This window comes from Geotrypetes seraphini, chromosome 10 (genome assembly GCF_902459505.1).
Source record: "Geotrypetes seraphini chromosome 10, aGeoSer1.1, whole genome shotgun sequence".
Taxonomy (NCBI): domain Eukaryota; kingdom Metazoa; phylum Chordata; class Amphibia; order Gymnophiona; family Dermophiidae; genus Geotrypetes; species Geotrypetes seraphini.
In genome coordinates, this window is record NC_047093.1 from 39,957,909 (window position 1) to 39,978,118 (window position 20,210).

At 42.1% G+C, this 20,210-nt stretch overlaps 1 protein-coding gene across 4 annotated transcripts in view; it reads left to right on the forward strand.

Moving 5' to 3' along the window:
• LOC117367733 (aquaporin-8-like) overlaps positions 1 to 20,210 on the forward strand; it is a 62,660-nt gene that overhangs the window by 24,258 nt on the left and 18,192 nt on the right. For 3 of the 4 annotated variants that reach the window (XM_033960596.1, XM_033960597.1, XM_033960598.1), the window contains exon 5: positions 817 to 951. In XM_033960596.1, coding sequence (XP_033816487.1) covers positions 817 to 951 — 135 coding nt within the window. Of the gene's footprint in view, positions 1 to 816; positions 952 to 9,116; positions 9,965 to 20,210 lie in introns of those variants that run through there. The other variant, XM_033960599.1, reaches the window with a different exon arrangement.

A 20,210-nucleotide genomic window follows, 5' to 3' on the forward strand; every position in this document is an offset into this window, starting at 1 on the left:
TCTGGAAGCCTTTGCGCAAGCACGGCCATCACCGTGATGACGTCATACACACACACGCACATGTGTGTGATGTCATTACGTCGATGTCTGCATGTGTGCAAAGGCTTCCAAATGCAGCCTTCAAGCTCAGGGAGGTTCGTGGGGTTGGGGCTGGGGGTGGAGCCCGAGGTGGAACGGGGCAGGGCCAGATATCCTCTTTTTATCAAAGAGGAAATCTGGCAACCCTAGCCATGAACCCATCTAGTTAGAATCAAGGGGAGGGGACTCAGCCAGTGTTTATCTTTTTTTTCAGGAGGAGGGAGAGAAGGAGAACAAACATGGGGACTGTTTCAGAGGTGGAAGTGTGTGTGTGGGGGGGGGGGGGAAGTGGGGTTGGAAAGGCAGACATGGCATCCAGAATTGCTGTGCTGCTACCTGGAGGTTAACCCGGCACGGGCCAATATTCAAACCCATGTACAGTTCTCTTAGCAGCTAAAGTTAGGACAATCGTTTTGCTTTCCTAACTTTAGTGGCTTCCTCAATCTGTTTGTAGTCTAAATATGGCCCCTAACCAGTTAAGTCCTGGCTCCTCTCAGACTTCACCAAGCTCCACCCACAGACTGCCCAGCACTAACCAGAATGCAGGGGGTGTCCTGCGGTGATATTCATGGCAATGCCTGACTAATTGCTGCTGAATATCAGCAGACAGCCACACACCAGCGATGTAAATAGCCGGAGGCCTCTCCCGGCCATTTAAATCGCTTTGAATATTGGATGGTTAATGTTGTCAGCAAAATGGGACCCAAAGTTAAGAAAACTTTCTCTGACTTCCTTCAGTGGTTCCATTTCTGGTGCATGTTTGAATCCTGCTCGTGCCTTTGGCCCAGCTGTAGTGGCCAATTACTGGTCTTATCACTGGATATTCTGGATCGCTCCATTCATAAGTGCCATTTTGGTATCCATCATTTACAGGTAAGGAATGAGCTTCGTAACCCCTCCTAATCTCGGGTCCACAGACTAGAAACTACTGACAAAAAGGAACTCCAGTTTTAAAATCAAAAAGGGTAGTAATCATTTATACTTAGATTCACACACATTCAATGAAGGACAGCTCTTAAAGAATAATTTACACATAGTACTTATTTTTTTAAATAAATCATGTTTATTAAATTTTCAAAGAGAAAGACATGCAGCAATACCACCTAGGAATATAAATTGCCTTTTACAGAGATCCATAAACAAGAACAATGTCACAAGTGGCGACAAATAAATGGCCCATCCAATCTATCACCCACCTAAGAAATGTATGAGAAAATCACAAAGACACAACCAAGAAAGATACGGCTGCGTGCATGCGGAGACAGAGTATCCAAAAAGGGCTGTACACATAGGCCCAATTGTACAAAGGTGTGCTAAGCGTCATTAAATCAAAGCGTGTACTAACCGCTAACGCGCCCATAGGATAACATGCACGTGTTAGCATTTAGTTAATATACAAACGGATCATTTCCAAAGTTATCCAACCCACAAAGATTGTCATCAATCAAGAAAAAAAAGGGGATATAAAGGATAATTAATACAAAATCTAATTTAATAAATTTTTACTTAGTATCTAACTTCTATTTTTATGAGAAAATCTATTATTACTGATAACCCAAATTCAATCGTGGAAACAACTTGTTTTGGGCACACATTTACCCTAATTTACCCTAATTCCATACACTTCTCAAAAAACCTTACGATCCAATCAGCAACTTTTATTAGTTGTTCCCTCTCTCAAAATCATAAATACCAGAAGACAGTATATTTTCTCAGTTACAGCACCACAAACATGGAACTCTCTCCCACTTTATTTAAGGGAGGAGAAAAACCTCGACAAATTCAAAAGCCAACTTAAGAGTTTTCTTTTTATAGACGCTTTTAATCCTTAATTGAATTGCTATTTATTCTGTACAACTCCCTTTTACTTCAGTCAGCTATATATTTATTTTGTTTTCCCATCCATTCTGTGTATTTACCCTTATTTACCCCTTCTTTCCTATTATAAATTGTATTTCTTCCCCCTCTTTCCCAATGTTTCCTGTCCAGATTTGTCTGGTTTGTTTTAAATTGATTTTAATATTTTATTATATTATTGTTAATTTTTATTATGTATTTTTGGTAAATGTAAATCGCTTAGTAGTTACGATAGGCGATTAATCAAATATTGAATAAACCTTGAAACCTAATATATAAATGAATTAATAAATTAAGAGGCTGAGGTATCATAAAAAATGCATTGTTCTCAGTAAAGAGACCTCTTATAACTTGGATGTTATTTCAAGTCTTCATCCTGAATGCATGTAATGTAATCATTTACTTCAAGCCTCCTTCCTACCTCAAAACATCCTTTATTGAATTCATCAGTCAATATTATGATTAAATTAATTTTTATCTAAAATTCAATTCAATTCATCAAAAAGTATTATAATAAGTCAAAAAAGGAAGAAGAACAGCAACACTTATCTTAGTGGCTTCCCTGCAAGGACCAACGTTGGTGGGTTGTGAACTACCTAATGCTCAAACTATTTTAGAGCGTTTCAGCTATTAACTAGCCTTCATCGGGGGACAATATGGTTTCTGTACCACTATTTAATTTCTCAACCTTGTTGATGTGCCCAAAACAAGTTGTTTACAAAGATCGCCTCAGAAATCTGGGATTATTCACCCTTGAGAAGAGAAGACTGAGAGGGGATCTAATAGAGACTTTTAAATTGCTAAAAGGGATCAACAAAATGGAGCAAGCTCACTCACCAGCAGGGAGAAAGGATGGAGAGCAAGAAACAGCTTTATTCACATTGGCAAATGTGACCCAGACTCAGACCAGAGGTCATGGCCTGAAGCTGAGAGGGGACACGGCCAGGACAAACATCAGAAAGTTCTGCTTCACACAGCGAGTGGTGAACGCCTGGAACTCTCTCCCAAAAGAGCTGGTGTAGGAAACCACCATTCTAGGATTTAAGGGAAAATTGGACGCACATCTTCTTGCAGGAGACATTGAGGGATACGAGTGACTAGTGTATTCGCCAGGGTACGCCTGGCTGAGCCTCTGCGTGTGCGGATCACCGGACTGGATAGACCCCAGGTCTGATCCGGTGCAGGCATTTCTTATGTTCTTACACGATTGAATTTGGGTTATCAGTAATAATAGATTTTCTCATAAAAAATAGAAGTTAGATACTAAATAAAAATTTATTAAATTAGATTTTGTATTAATTATCCTTCATACCCCCTTTTTTCATGTTAGCATTTAGTGCACGCTAATATTTACCACTCCCTGTAAAGCATAGCGCACCTTAGTAAAAGAGGTGGATAGTAATTTTACCAAGACCCAATGGACAGCCCTCAGTCGGGTATGTGTTTTTGAAAAAATATGTTTTCATTGGTGTCTTAAAGGCCGGAAATGATAATAACCCTCTAACTGACTGTGGCAGATTATTCCATAATCTAGAGGGCATAAAAAGAAAAAATGCTGAGTTTCTGGTAGATTCATAATAGCCTATAAACAAATCAAACACAATCTTGGCTAGATTTTGTGACTCCTGAGGCAGGCATTAATTGCCAAAACACAGATGTGTCAAGTCTAGCAACATTTTTATATGTATTGCAAACCTTTTTTCTGTATGTAATCAAATCAAGCAACCTGTTTTGTATTTTATTGGTTTTAGAAAATGATTTTATCATTATTGTTTTTTGGTCTATTAATAAGTACCACTTTAGGTATGTTTACTCACCTTTGAGGTTTGTTGAAATTTAGGGCTCCTTTTACTAAGGTGCGCTAGCGGTTTTAGCGTGCGTGCTAGACGCTAACGCCTCCATAGAGCTTGCGTTAGTATTTTTCATTTAGCGTGGGGTTTACATTACATTAGAGATTTCTATTCCGCCAATACCTTGCGGTTCAAGGCGGATTACAAAAGAAGTTATCTGGCGATTTCCAGAGGAATTGAAGAGTAGAGAGATTTGCTACAGAGAATTGGGATGAGTCTTGCGGAATTAGTTTGTCTTCAAGGAGGTCTTGAATAGGATGGTTTTTATTTCTTTTCTAAACGATTTGTAGTCTGTAGTCGTTATCAGTAAGTTGGAGAGTTGGTATTCTGCTTGAGTGGCTAGAAGGCCGCCGTACAGTTTTTTTTTCGTTTTACGTCTTTGATTGGGGGATGAGTGAACGGTCTGTGCGTTCTCCTGTGTCTGGTTGAGGTAGTTTGGATTAGGCGGTTGTTTAGGTAGGCTGGGTTGTCTCCGTTTATGGCTTTAAATAGTAGGCAGTAGAATTTGAATTGTACTCTTGCTTGTATTGGGAGCCAGTGAGTGTCTAGGTACGCCGCCGTGATGTGGTCGTGTTTCCTCAATGAATAGATAAGTCTTAGCGCCGTGTTTTGAACAGTTTGTAGTTGTTTTATCATGGTTGTGGGGCAGGGGAGATACAGTATGTTGCAGTAGTCTAGAAGACCCAGGACTAGGGATTGGACCAAGAGCTGGAATTGTGTTCTGTCGAAGAATTTTCGAACTTGCCTTAAGTTTCTTAATCTTCAGCGCGCGCTAAAAACGCTAGCGCACCTTAGTAAAAGGAGCCCTTAATTTGTCCTCCCCTACTCTCTTCCCTAAGACTTGTATACATTCATAGAGTTTTCTTTTGTTCTTTTTGCTTTTTCCCTGTTTTGCTAAAGAAGATAATATGATATGCCATACATCCCAGTGGAAACACGAGAAATCATGTGACCAGGTTTGTCTGGCAGGCTGCAATATTTATTTATTTAGTCATTTATTTAGCCCGTCCTCCCAAAGAAGCCCAGAACAGGTTACAGGAGTACATTTGTAGTATGGGTAGTACAAACTTTAGCAAGACATAGACTCCTCAGCATTTACAGCATGGACAAGGGGTTTAGATTATAGCAATTACAATATAGACATAACATGCGGACTTACAAATACAGACTTAGTGGACATAGAGTGGTTTAAATTGCAGCATTTCCAGTCTAGATATACTAGGAAATGAAATAGCTTTCTTTGCAGGTGGGTGCATCTTTGTTGTCAGAGATAAGTGGTAGCAATTCAGGTTATATTTGCGGTGGCAAGCGAGTTTTAGTGAGATTCCGTTTGGTATATTAGGTGGTGTCTTTGGGATTCTATCCATCCGGGGTGTAGTTGTGGGTCTTAAAGGAGCTGGATTTGTAAAGAGGAAGGTTTTCACAGCTTTTCTGAAGGTCCAAAGACTGTATAGTGATCTAATGGATGGGGGGATGATGTGCCACATTCTGGGTATGTAATGAGAATATGAGCATCTTCAGGCTGTCTCAGACTTGAGTGAGTGGCCTAGTAGCAGGACCAGACGTTTTTCAGTTTGGGATCTCAGTGATTGGTTGGGGACGTAATTTTGAAGTTTTGATGCTAGGTAGTTTGGTGTCATTTTGTGGAAAGTCTTGAAAGCTAGCATTAAGGCTTTAAAGGCACATCGTTTTTGGATAGGCAGCCAGTGCATGGATGTTAGTGCAGGGGTGACATGGTCGCGAAAACCCAAATTTTTTAGGAGTCAGATTGCGGCGTTTTGCACACCTTGTAGACGGGAGAGTGTTTTCACTGGTAAGCCCACTAGTAGAATGTTGCAGTAATCTAAGCGGGATAGTACAAACGCGTATAGTAGCTGGGAGAAGTCGTTTTCTGAAATGTAAACACGGATGCATTTTAGTTGGCGGAGGTAATAGAAGGATGAAGATAGTAAGTTTGATACAGGGTCTGAGAGCAACAAGTTTGAGTTAAGAGTCACTCCTAGGCTGCGGACTTTGTCTATGGCTATGAGGGTGTTATTTCCCCAGGAAATGGGCGGGGGTATGCGCAGAAGTCTTTATGTATCCAGAGAAGTTCTGTTTTTGACGCATTGAGCTTTAGTTTGTTTGCAGTCATCCAGTTTTTTATTTCTGTTAGGCAGCAGTGAAGTTTTTCCATTTGTACATCTTGGTGTTGACCGTCCTAGGGGAAGGTCTACGTATGTCGTCTGCGTATGAGTGTATTTTGATTTGGTGTTTTTCTGCGATGTTGAGTACTGGTTTGACATATATATTAAAGAGCAGTGGGGATAGTAGTGCATCCTGAGGCACTCCGTAGTCAAGAGGTTTGGGCTCCAATAAGGAGGGTTCCAATAATACATTCTGAGACTTTTTGTTTAAGAAGGAGGAGAACCATGCCAGTGCAATATCATGGATTCCAATAGAGTGTAGTCTGGATAGGAGGAGAGAGTGATTGATGGTATCGAAGGCAGCGCTCAGGTCTAATAGGACCAGCAGAGTGTCTTTCCGCTCATCAAGGATTTTCCAGTAGTCATCTACGATGTCTAGAAGCACATTTTCTGTGCTGTGGTGTTTCCTGAATCCTGATTGGAAGTTGGAGAGAGTGGTGTTTGTTTCCATGAAGTCTTGTAGTTGTGTGAGTACAAACTTTTCTAGTATTTTTGAGATGAATAGGAGATTTGAGACTGGCCTTTAGCTGCTTGGGTTGACTGGGTCCATGGTGGTTTTTTTAGGAGTGGTCTTACTACAGCAGATTTCCAGCTCTATGATATTATGCCAGATTGTCATGGAAGAAATTTGAGAGAGATTCATTGTCTAAGTTTGATTTTTGGATGTGGTGAGGTCCTTGGGAGGAGTTGAAAAGGTTTTTTGACAGTGAGAAAATGTACATATGCCAAGGGGATGTGATCTGGGTGTGTTTTGGCTGGCACTAGAGCAACCAAAAGAGTTTAAATGTGTATTCCCAATTTCAGAAGGGGGGGTGCATGTTTATTTCCAGCTACCTAGGACATCTAAGTTTCAGAAAGTACACTTAGGCCCTCCTTTACTAAGGTGCGCTAATCAAGTTAGCGTGAGCTAAATGCTAACGTGTGCATGTTAGTTGGTCGACGCGTTAGCGTTTAGCACACGCTAATCAGTTAGCGCACCTTAGTAAAAGAGAGGGTTAGTGAATGGCATCAACTGCCCCATTAATCTCCTAGTGATTGATGCCCCCCACCCCAAATAGGAAACTAGAAAGGGGTATTGGACAGGCTAGGAAAAATAACATTTATTCTTCTAAAATGGCTAACAAAATGGTTTATATGTTTTTTTTGTTGTTTTTTTTCGAACATATAAGTGTTTATATGGGCATTTCAGAACATAGAACAAACCCAAAGTGGGGATCAGGCCCAATGTTTTCTAATCAACAAAAGAAATTCATTCAATCAAACTGAAAACTGACTCAGCGTGGTGCCGTGTTTTGGTGGAGGCCAATGTTTCCTCTAAGGATTGATGAGGTGTGTGCAAAAAAAAAATATGGATGAGCGACAAGTTACATACTCCACAAATTTATGAGCAGGCGTGGAGGACGAGTGCCCGTGAGATTGTGGGAGGGTTAAATACTCAAAACTTTAGAAGAATAACAATTTACTTAAAGTTTTTGCTTCGCCAGCTTTCTGGTATCGTGGCAGCGGCTCCTCTCACGAATCCCCACCTGCGTTGGAAGTCCGATGCAGTCGGGGATCTTGAGAGGAGCCACCGCTGCATCTTTCAACTTAAAATACATTAAGGTGAGCAGGGCAGACCGCCGCCGCCGCTTCCTCTCACTTCCGCCCGCCCTCGATTGAGCGACACGAGAAAACGTATGAGCGACGCCACTGAAAATAGTGAGCGATCGCTCATGCGCTCAGCTTAGAGGGAACACCTGCCTACCTCAGGAGTCACAGTGTCTTATACAATGTGGGAATTCAGCCCTACTCAAAACCCCCAAATTTTGCTAGAACAACGAATAAGCAAACCAGTTCACCGTCTTCTCCAAGATTTCAAATGTAAACGTCTGCCAAAAGTCCTAAAAACAACCCCAATCTGGGGTGGGGCGTCAATCACTAGGAGATTGAGAGGCCAGTTGATACTGTTCACTATGAGTACTTTCCGAAACCTAGACACCCCAGGTAGCTGGACATAAACATGCATTCCCCCTTCTGAAATTGGGAATACACATTTAAATTCTTTTGGCCTACCCTAGTCCCAGCCAAAATACCGTGTCGAATCATAGAGTCAATACATTTGTTTTCTCAAGCTTCAATTTGATTGAATTGAAGCTTTGTTGGTTGGAAAACATTATGTCTGATCCCCACTTTTGCGATGTTCTCGTTTTCCACATAGGGATATTATAAACATTTTGGGGCCTGTTTTGACTCCATTGATATTTTTGGCTCTAAAGTGGATGCTACTGCCGCGTGTACTTGGGGCTGAATTCTGTAAACGGCACCTACATTATGGGCCCTGCTCTGCACAGTTCTCAGTTAACCACCAGGCACTGCTTATATAATCCCACCTAGCAGCGCCTAGGCATGCATAGGTGTCGCTAGGTATCCTGAAGGTAGATGCCAGTATATTAGGCCAGGTTTTACGTGGCCTAATTTACTGGTGTCTAACTCAGGTGCCTAGTGATGCCTGTCAATCACACCTATTCTCCACCCCCTAACCATGCCTACTTTTCAGATAGGCATCAGAGGGTGCCTTGATTTAGGCATTACTAGGTGTCCTAAGAGTTTGACGCCAAACTCTGAATTGTTAATTTAGATTTTTTTCCATTGGCTGGCAGGGTCAATTACCATGCCAAGTAAGTCAATTTAAAAAAACGTGCGTGGAAGTTAGGCGTCGCTAGGTGTCCTTGATTATACAGAATCTGGCCCTTGATGCAGAAGCACCCATTTCTTGAAGTATTTTAGAACAAACTCTGTGTCAGCAGGTTGTGTTATAAAATGATACAACTTGGGACCCCCCAACCTGGCTGTCTCAACTCTGATTTGTATGTCCTTTCTCAAATGCCACTCTTAGGCCCTCTTTTACTAAGGTGCGCTAAGCGTTTTAGCGTGCGCTAAATCAACGCATGCGCTAACCACTAATGTGTCCATAGGATAACATGCACACGTTAGCGTTTAGCATGTGATAAGTGCACGCTAATATTTATCGCGCGGTAAAAAGCATAGCGCACCATAGTAAAAGAGGGGACTAGTGTATTTGTCTATTATAAGTATTATAACTTTACAGCTTTTCATTGGACCTGCTTTTGTTTTTTTGCTTAATCATTTTTCTTGCCCCTTCAAGGTTCTTGCTGGGTGGAAGGTCTCACCGATTATTCCTAAAATAAGATGAAGACAAAAGACATAATCTGTCGATTGCCTGCTCTTTCTTTTCTGATTACCTGGAAATGCGCCAGAACTTGGACTTCCAAGACTAAAGCTCTTAGGTTACCTGAGTCCTGAACCTCTGCTTAGACCCCAGAGGGCTCTGGCCTCAATGAGTGGAACAATGTGCTCCGTCTTTGTGACTATTTACATGATAGGGATGGTATACCTTAACTATATTAGCTTTCAGTTCCTAAGCATACCACTTCCTGATAGCTTGGGCACTGACCCCGATGGTCCACCTTTCTGTGTCAGGCTGATGAATGGCTGAAGGGGCTTCTCAAAGTTCAGATCAATTCATGTACTGAAATATCATTTCAGGTACAAACCAAGTTTCCAAGTTTATTATATAATTTGATTAATCGCCTATTCCAAATTCTAGGCGATGTACAATTTCTTAAATAATCAAATATGGGTAACAAATCAAACATACATAAATCTAAGCAAATTAAAATAACGAATACGAACATTCCTATACAAAGTTTAAATCAATCAAATTAAGTAACCTATACATACGATATCAACACAAAAGGGAAAATTATTAATGGATTACAATCAGTGTTTAATTCAATATATTTAAGGTAAAAACATTAGGAGGGGAAACAAATATAGTTTGTAATGAAATTTGTAATGAAAGAGAGACAAAACCATTATATTTATTCACTAAAAGCATCGTTAAAAAGGAAACTCTTAAGTTTGGTCTTGAATTTGTCCAAATTCTTTTCCTCTCTTATAAAATAACTAGTGTTTAAGCCCGTTACATTAACGGGTGCTAGAATAGATTAGTCTTAGCTAGTATGGCTATTCTTCTTATGTCTTACCCCCTCTATTCAGGCTCCCATTTCCCCTTTTACCTTCCCTATTTCCACCTTTTTTCACCAACTTAAAAATCTGTCCCCTTTCTCTGTCCTTCACCTCCATAGAACTCCCTCTTCATTCCCCCTTCACTTATTCTTCCAGCTCCTATCTTCAGCCCCTTTCTCTCATATGCCCCCTTTTGTAACCCCCTTCTCCCATCTCCTCCTTTTTTCATCCCCAGCTCCCTTCTCTCACACATTCCTTTATAGCGCCCAAACCCTACCCCCTTCTCATACATACTCTTCCAGCCCTCAGTTCTAGGCCCAGTCTCAGAGGAGCCTCTGCCGCATCTTTGAACTTGCAATACATTAAGGGAGCAGTGGTGCGCGAGTGTATTCTTACAGGGAATGATGGCGGCAGCGGCGGCTATTAGAAGAGGAAAAAGTTGCTGAGTAGGTAATATCTGTACCTGTTAACAGCAGCAGGGCTCGCTCAAGTCTCTCGCCCCAGCAAGATCTGTTTGAGCTTCACCACGGACCTAACAGGCCGAGCCCCCAGCAGTGTAACTTCCCGGCGGCTCCTCTCACGATCGCCGCCTTCTCCGAAGCAGGAGCAGCTCGTGAGAGGAGCCGCTGCAGCGTCCTTGAAGTTTAAAAAAAAAACTTGGGTTCGGCTCCGTGCTCGGCCGCCGCGGCCTGCAGCCTACAGCCGCCGACGCGATTGCGTCAGAGGGAACGTGCTACCATGTGGAGAGCGGCCTGCGAGGTTCGTTACAGCGGCCGCGAACCTCAGCAGGCCGCTTTGAACAGGAGCGGTAGCGGCTGTTGCATGAGGATTGGGGGGGGGGGGAATTCGTGAGCGGCGGCAGGACCATGAGGCGGGATTGAGTTTTTCGGCTTCCCCTATCTGGGGAAACCGCCGTGCCGAACTGAGCTGCGCGTGGGGCCGTAGTAAGCGTGGGGCATGCTGCAGTCTTGGCGGCCACGGACATTCGGATCATGGAAGCACGCTGTTAAGACTGCGCATGCGCCGCCTACGGTTTTATTATATAGATGGGAGGTCATTCCAGGACTGAGGAGCGGTTATTGAAAAAATAGTGTGACGCCTTGTGATCTCAACAGTCTTGAGGTAGAGTAAGGAATTAAAACTCTAAAAATAAAGGCAGGGGTTTTAAATAATAAGGATTTAAAAGTAAGCAAGCATAGTTTAAATAAAATACGATGTGCAACTGGGAGCCAATGTGCCTTTTTAAGTAATGGAGAGACGTGATCAAATTTTTGGGCTTTATAGATAATTCACGTGTCCACTTTTCCTTGTAGAGATATTTTGCTTTGCTTTCCTTTCAGACAAACATTGACACTTAGAGGCAAGAGGTACCTAAATTAACCACCCCTTTTACGAAGCTGCACTAGTGGCTGCCATGCAGCAACGGCCCCAGAGCCCTTTAAATACCTACAGAGTGCAGCGGTCTGTGCTAAATGGCTTCATAAAAAAGGCCTTATATTAGTAAATTTGTTTCAATTATGAGCTTTAACAAGCTTTATGGAATCCGGGGGCAAGTGTTCAACTCTATAATATCCTAATTCAGATGTCTAGACCAATACTGATGTATTTTTGCACAGGTTCACATCTTGTAGAAGTCAGCCCTGGAAACCCTCCAACAACACTTCTCATCAGAAATGGCCAAAATCATATGGGACAAGCAACTGAACATCACATTTATTCAACTAAAAATATTAAGCGGCCAATTCTATAACTGGCTGCCTCAAGTTAGATATTCTGATGCTGAGTGACCAGCGCCAATTCTCTAATGGCATCTGGGCACCAAAATGCCATTATAGAATGCTAGCATAAGTTGACATTGATACAACTTGAGGGTCAAGCCTTGACATTGATGTACCTTGAAGGATAAGCAGTTACGCTAGGTCAGTTGCAGGCATAAATGTTCATACCTATATGATCTATGGAATAAGAACATATTGGGACAGATCAAAGGTTCATCAAGCCCAGTATCCTGTTTCCAACAATGGGCAATCCATGTCACCAGTGCCTGGCAAGATCCCAAGGAGTAAAACAGATTTTATGCTGCTTATTTTAGAAATAAACAGTAGATTTCTCCAAGCCATCTTAATAACGGCTGATGGACTTTTGTTTTAGGAAATTATCCAAGCCATTTTTAAATCCTGCTAAGCTAAATGCTTTTATCACATTCTCTGGCAACAAATTCCACATTGAGTGAAGAAATAGTTTCTCTGGTTTGTTTTGTTTTTCTCTTTCAATTTAATAAATTGTAACTTCTCCCCGCTTTCCTTATGTTTCATGTTAGTCTTTTGGATGTCAAAAAATACATGTTTTACCCTGTTGGTCTCCTATTCTTGATTTTATAAAACTGTACATCACTTAGTAAATTTTAATAAGCGATTTATCAAACAAAATAAAAAAAACTTGAAACTTTTAAATCTATTACTTAGTAGCTTCATTGCACGCATAGCATAGTATTCTACGAGTTATACATATATAAGGTGGAAATATGCCCGTGCCACTCTCATTCTCAGCCCACATATACGTTCCTTGCAGTTATGTGCTAATGCTCTTACACATTAACTACATGTGTGTAGTTATAGAATTGCCCTTTAAGTCACGTAGCTCTCAGTCTAATAGTGTCAGAACATGGCTTTGTTGGTTCAAATGTTACACTCCAGTCAGGAAATGCCAAAGCAATACCGACTTTCTGTTTCTTTATGACCATCATATATCAGATTACCATGGCAAAAAAGTAGAATATAGATTCAAATCTGTTTTTGGAACCAGAACCTATGATATGCAGTTATTCTGTTATATGTTCATTAACAGTATCCAGGACATGTAAAATTCTCAATTTGTCATCTTGCATATTTATTTGAATGTATACTTCTTAGCACAGAAATATCTGGCAGTTGTATGGGATGATTTATGAAAGTCTCCACCTTTCTACAGGAATCCAGACAAATTGGGATGATTATTTGCATGAATCTGAAGCAGACACATAGCCAACTTGTTAATGCTACATTATTGTTCTTTCTTTACCTGATATTAGATGACGTATAATATTGTAATGGCATCTGGGCAACAAAATGCCATTCTAGAATGTTGGCATAAGTTGACACTGATGCACCTTGAGGGACAAGCATTTACACTAGGTCAGTCGCAGGCATAAATGTTCATACCTATATGATCTATGGTATAAGAACATGAGTTGCCATATTGGGACAGATCAAAGGTTCATCAAGCCCAGTATCCTGTTTCCAACAATGGCCAATCCAAGTCACCAGTGCCTGGCAAGATATATCATCTATATAATAAAACCGTAGGCGGCGCATGCGCACTCTTATCCGCGTGCTTCCATGATCCGTATGTCCGTGGCCGCCAAGAGTGCAGCATGCCCCGCTCTTACTACGGCCCCACGCAAAGCTGACAAATTTAACAACGCGGCACTTCCCTCCATTTTCGCAACGGCGGTTTCCCCAGATAGGGGAAGGCGAACAACTCACTCCCGCCTCATGGTCCTGCCGCTGCTGCCGCTCCTGTTCACAGCAGCCTGCACGTCGCCGACTCCACCCCCCCTCCCCTCCCGCAACAACCGGTGCTTGGTCCGCCAAACAATTCCTGCCGTTGACCAAATTTGCCCCACCGTTCCTTCCCTTCCTCCATCAGGTACAGTTCAGCTCCGCCTATGTTAAAAGCAGCTGCTTTGAAATTGGAGCCCTGCCGCCACCGTAACACGTTCCCTCTGCCGCGGTCCCATATGTCAGAGAAGGGGCGGGACCAAGGCAGAGGGGAAAGTGCTACGGCAGTGGCAGGGCTCCGATTTTGACGCGGCTGCTTTTAACATTGGTGGAGCTGCACTGCACCTGATGGAGGGAGGGAAGGAAAGGTGGTTGTGCGCTGTTGAGCCCCTCTGCACGGGCCCAAACCAAAAAAGGAGCCAGGACTCTTCCCAACCCGGCGCCTCCAGACCCGACAAAACGGCCCTACACTCACAGACTCGCGAGCAGGGTTGCCATGGAAACCTAACCGGAATTACATGCAGTCACGCAAGGGTCAGTGAGAGGGGATCAGGAGCTAAAGAAAGATTGAAAAAAACAAACAAACAACAGTGCACAAGTAGAGAGAGACACACAGACAGTCACAGAAGGACAGGGGGCTAAAGACACAGATTGAAAAAATAACAAAACACAGAGAGACACAGGAAAAAAAATGACAAACAGACATACAGCAGCCAAGGAGACAGACATACTTACATACAGCGTCCAAGTAGACAGACAGAGAGACAGTGGGCAAGGAGACAGCAAAAAAATAAAAAATACAAACAGCCAAGGAGACAAACAGAAAAAAATAAAAAATACAATGCCCAAGGATAAATTCAGGGAAAAAAACCTTCCAGACATACAGTGGCCAAGGAGTAAGACTGAAAAAAAGGCATACAGACATACAGCAGCCAATGAGACAGACAGACTGACAGCGACCAAGTAGACAATCAGCAAAAAACCACAAACAAACACACAAAGCAAAAAAAGAGAAACATACAGCGGCCAAGGAGACAGGCATGCAACAAATAGGAAAAATATAAAAACTTTTAATACATCAACCATACATGAAGAAGGAATAAAAAAAAAAAAAAAGGAAAAGACACCTACAGGGAAACACAGGATCAAGAGCATACAGAGAAAACAGAAGTTTGCAGGAATCAGGAACATATAGAGAAAGGAGAGCAGAGACCCCTGCAAGAAGAGAAAAATAGCAAAGAGACTGGGGATGAGAAAGAGAGCAGAGATGCTTGCAGGGAGAAAAAGCTAAGCAGTAATGTTACAGCTTGAGAGTGCAGACTGAGGAAGAAAGCAGAGACAGCGCTACACAGGGAAATGGAGGGAGGAAAGAGACAGAAAGAAAAATACAGACAGACATAAATTCTAGCACCCGTTAATGTAACGGGCTTAACGACTAGTTTAGACATAATTGACTAATTCTTATCTTGTCAGAAATGCAATATTTGTTGATCTCAGCTGTTCAGCAAATGTTTGGTTGAATTATGACTTTCTAATTGTGTATATCCCTTGACTAATAAAAGCTGATGGCCAAATCTACTACTACTATGAATTATTTCTATAGCGCTACCAAATGGCACTAAAAACCATGCTATGGTTTCGTAAAAGGGTGGGGTGGGGGGGTAATATTCCACATTATCACAAGTTCTAAGTGGAGTACAGCAGTTAGTACACTCACAATTAAATGAATACATGATCCAAAAGACAGAATAATAAAAAGTCTCACAATGATATCATTCATAAGACTTCTTCATCATCACGTACCCTACTTCACTTCTCACCTTCAGGTTGTAGCCTTAGGCAAATATTGCACATTACTGTAGGAGTATAGGGAGCAGATATTTGCCCTGGTAGTGGTAGTAAAGTTCAGTGCTTTGCATATCAACAATGGGGTGGGATTCCTAAATTCTAGGGCTGCCTATGGTAAAGGGTGTCACAGAAATTACATCAGTGATAGTGATTAAAAATCTTCACTGCTGTCTTATAGTCTCAGGCTTTGGGGCTGCTGGAAGTGAGACAGTTTGGGTTTGAACAGCATGCACCTGGACAGGGAGAAGTTACCATAGGAACAGATGTATGTCCCTGTGAAACTGCCAAATAGAGAATAACATGAGGACAAATTTTTCCCTGTCCCTGCAGGAACTCAATTTCCCTGTCCCGTCCCCATGAGTTTTGTCACTGTCCCTGTCCTATTCCCGTAAGCTCTGCCTTACCCGCACAAGCCTTGAACACTTATGACTTTAAAGTGTTTGAGGCTTGGGTAGATGAGGACAGAGCTTAGACATTGGTGGAATGAAGCATTATGACATCACAGTCTGAGCTCTAGAATGTTGCTACTTATGATTTTAAAATGTTTGAGGCTTGTGCAGATGAGGACAGAGCTTAGGCATTGGTGAAATGAGGCATTGTGACATCACAATCTGAGCTCTAGAATGTTGCTACTTATGACTTTAAAGTGTTTGAGGCTTGTGTGGTTGAGGACAGAGCTTGCAGGAATGGGGCAAGGACAGGGACAGGAAAAGAACTCACTGGGACGGGAATATGAATTCCCGCGGGGACAGGGAAAAATTTGTCCCCAAGTCATTTTCTACTGCCAAACTCCATGTTTAAAGGGGGCTGAGAGTTTCTAGAAACTCAGTCTACTGAGAGATCAAAACAACTCGGACTCCATGGAGGGTGGTCTTAAAAAATGGCCTCACACCAGAGGAGATTTAAGATCTGTTCTTGGGTGGGAGATATGTCTTCTGGGTTTTCTCCTTTTCCTCAATGATCAAGATGAAATTCCAACATGGAGGATCTATAGAGAAAATGATTATCTTGTTCTATAGTCAAAAGGGGAGACTGTATAAATAGTTGGAGTTTTGTTAAAAGAAACTGGATTTTTGTTCGAGCAAGTGCCCTTTCCTGAACTGAAAGAGAAAAAAGTTAACAGATGGATTTGAACCTTTTGGTGTGGTCTTCTGTTGCAAAACTGGTCCCGGCCAATGGACAAGAATTAAAGAAATATTTTGTGTGGCCCTTTCTCAGTAGCCGGGTATGCAAGGGGCTTACAAGGTCTTTCCAGCAAACAAAAGAAAATTCTGTACAACCTTTCTCCACCAGAATGAGCTGCCATAAAAAGCTTACAAAATAACCAAAAAGATTATCATCAAACCTGCAGACAAAGGAGGCTCTGTAGTAATTATGGACACACAAAATTACTTTGGAGAAGGACACAGAGCAGGGATTATCTCTTACATGTTTAATGTACAGCTCTGTGTACATCTGGCAGAAAGCAAAAGATGTAAATTAAAGAACTAAGGCTGGCACTGGACAGACTTGCACAGTCTGTGTCCCATATGTGGTGATTTGGTGTAGAATGTGCTGGGGAGGGCATCAATGGGAACTCCACTAACTTGGAATATGAGGATCTTACTGGCCAGACCCAGACATACCAAAGAAGAGATAAGTTAATTTAATCATCTATTTTTAATGGGTATAACTAATGGGCAGACTGGATGGACTGTTCAGGTCTTTATCTGCCGTCATATACTATGTTACCTGGCAGAAACCCAAAGAGTAGCAACATTCCAGAGCTGAGATTGTGATGTCATAATATCTCATTCCACCTATGCCTAAGAGTAGTGATGTCACAATGGCTTGATTAGATGGCAATTTCAGCATTTGGAACCTAGGACAATACCAGGTGGATTTTACAGTCTATGACCCAGAAATATCAATGAGAGACAAGTTAATTTAATCATGTATTTTTAATGGGTATAACTAATGGGCAGACTGGATGGACCGTTCAGGTCTTTACTATTTACTATGTTACTATAGAAATGATAAGTACGATAGTAGTACCTCTCAAACAACACATTCCCATAGGAAACGGACTGAACGACCCACAAAAGATTATACTAAATAGTTAAAGAGAATTTATCAAAACACTTCCAAAACAAGTACAATCATATTTAAAGAAACAAACCTAACCATCCTTCTGGGGGCACATTCTACATGCTGCCAAAAAATCTATCAACCTGGCAATCTTGACAGACCAATCATATCTAGTCCTGGCACACTCACAGAAGAAATACTGTATCTGGATTTATAGAAGGAATTCTTAAACCCTTTGAGCAGAGGTCTCCAAAGTTTTTGCCACGAAGTCCACATTGGGTATTTCAGCACTTTCAGTGGGCCATAATAATTTTAAAAAAAGATAACTCTAGATATATGAATTTTATTGAAAGCAGAAAATGATATAAACTAATTACAGAGTATGTGAGATTAAATTATTGTATATTAATGACGACGAACACTACCAGCAAATTCTCATATTTTCATCACAAATTATAATAAAACCATTTATGTGAATGATGGAACTGTTTTTGTGTTTTTAACATCTTATTACACTGAGGTTCAAATTTTGAAACGCTAATTACAAGTAACGACTTCAAATGTTTATCAGATAAATTTGCCCTGTATTTTTACTTGATATATTTCATTGGGGAAAAAGTTTGCTTACAAAGATACGTTGTCCCAAAAATGGAGATAAATTGACAAGCAAATTTCTTCAAATTTGGAAACTACTAGTAACGAACTTCCAGATTCAATTTTAGAGATTAGTCACAGTGCTAGAGCAACCTACAATGTCGTAATTGCCTCTCTCTCCTTGGACGCTGTCTATCTGTCTTTCTTTCTGTCTGTCTCTCTCCCTGGCCCCCTGCCTGCCTGTATTTCTCTGTTGCGCCATGCCTGCCTTTCTCTTCGTGGCCCCCTTCTGTCCCCCCCGCAGAGCAAAGCATGATTGCTGTCTGCACCCCAGCACCCCCCAAAGCAGCCCCCTTTCCCTCTTCCCCTCCACTTCTTACCAGCATGGGACAACTCGCAGCACCCGCACGACACCCTTCTGCTGTTGCTGAGGCAAACCGGTGCACAAGCCGCAAATGGAATGCGGCCATGGAGGTACACATCACGGTGGCAGGGATCACGGCCTCCTAAGTGCGCATGCCCACTTAGGGTTTTATTATAGAGGATTATACCTGCTGTCAGGGCCAGATTAAAGGATAGGCCCAGTAGGCACATGATTAGGTCCCGAAATGGTTAGAGGGCCCGCTGAAGTAGGGCAAAAAGAGAGCCTTTTTTAAAAAAAATGGCGATGGGCGGCATCGGCATCGAGCCACCCCCCGGCACTCAAGATTGGCAACGGGCCTCCCCCCCACGACGGCACTCAAGATCAGCAACGGGCATCTTTCTCTCCCTGGCAACGCAGTGCTCAGCCCAAAACTTCCCCTCTGATGCAGCTTCCTGTTTCCACCCAGGCAGTTCGAGTCAGAGGGAAGCTTTGGACTGAGCATCGCGTTGCTGATCTGAAGTGCTATTGATGCTGGCGGGGGACCGTTGCCAATCTTGAGTGTCATCGCGAGGGGGGGAGGGGCTCATTGCCGATCTTGAGTGCCATCGTGGGGGTGGGGGGCGCTGCTGATCTTGTTGCCAAAACCAGAAAGAAAGGTGAGAGGAAGGGAGAGATATGGGCCTGTGGTGGATGGGGAGATGGAGAGAAGGGGGCAGATGATGGAAGTGGAGAAAAGGGAGAGAGAAAAGAGGGCAGATGATGGAAGTGGGGGGAAAGAGAGAGAAGCGGCAGATGATGGAAGTGGGGATAAGGGGAGAGAAAAGAGGGCAGATGATGGAAGTGGGGAGAAGGGAGAGCAAATGCTGAATGGAAGTGGAGAAAGAGAACACATACTGGATGGAAGGAGGGATAAAGAAAAAGGACATGCTGGATGGGGGAAAAAGATAGTTAGTGAGATAGTGGAGGGGTGAAGGAAAGGGTGGCATGCTGTGGGTATACACAGTGAAAAGAGGGAAACTGAGGATTGCATAGTAAGAAAGAATTTAATTTAGATGGAGGCAGAAAATAAAGAAGGAAGATTAGAGAAGAAAAGGAAAGGGAAGAGAGAGGAGAGATAGATGCCAGAGAACGGAGAAGGAGACAGAGATATCAGATCTGAGCGGAGGAAATGAGAAGAGAGAGATGCTAAATCCACATGGGGAGGGAAAGAGAGATGAAAGGAGAAAGATGCCAGACCATGAGGGAACAGAGGGAAGATGATTGATGCCAGATCAAGGGGGGGAGTGTCAAGAGGAGAGAGGGCAGGGGAGACAGACAGTTTCTGGAAGGGGCAGACAGTGGAAGGAAGAAAGAGAATGACAAGAAGATGAAGAAAGCAGAAACCACATGACAAAGGTAGAAAAAAAATTCTATTTTTTTTGCTTTAGGATAAAGTAGTATTGTAGCTGTGTTGATAAATGTTTAGAAATAGAAAATGGAAATACGGTGATCATTTTATTGGACTAATTTTAATACATTTTTGACTAACTTTCAGAGACCAAATTCTCTGCTCAGGTCAGGACAGGATACTGTAACAGTAGTATACTTTGCTGACCTAAGGAAAGAGGGTTTGACCTCTGAAAACTAACTAAAAAATGCATTAGTCCAATAAAATGGTATTATCTTATTTTCCATTTTTTGTTTCATTTTTAGTTGTTAATTTGTAAAGTGATTAGTTATTTCTCTTTTTTTCAAATTTACATCTTTTAACATTATATTTTGTTCAGTATTGGGGGATATGCACCACTGTTTCTTCACC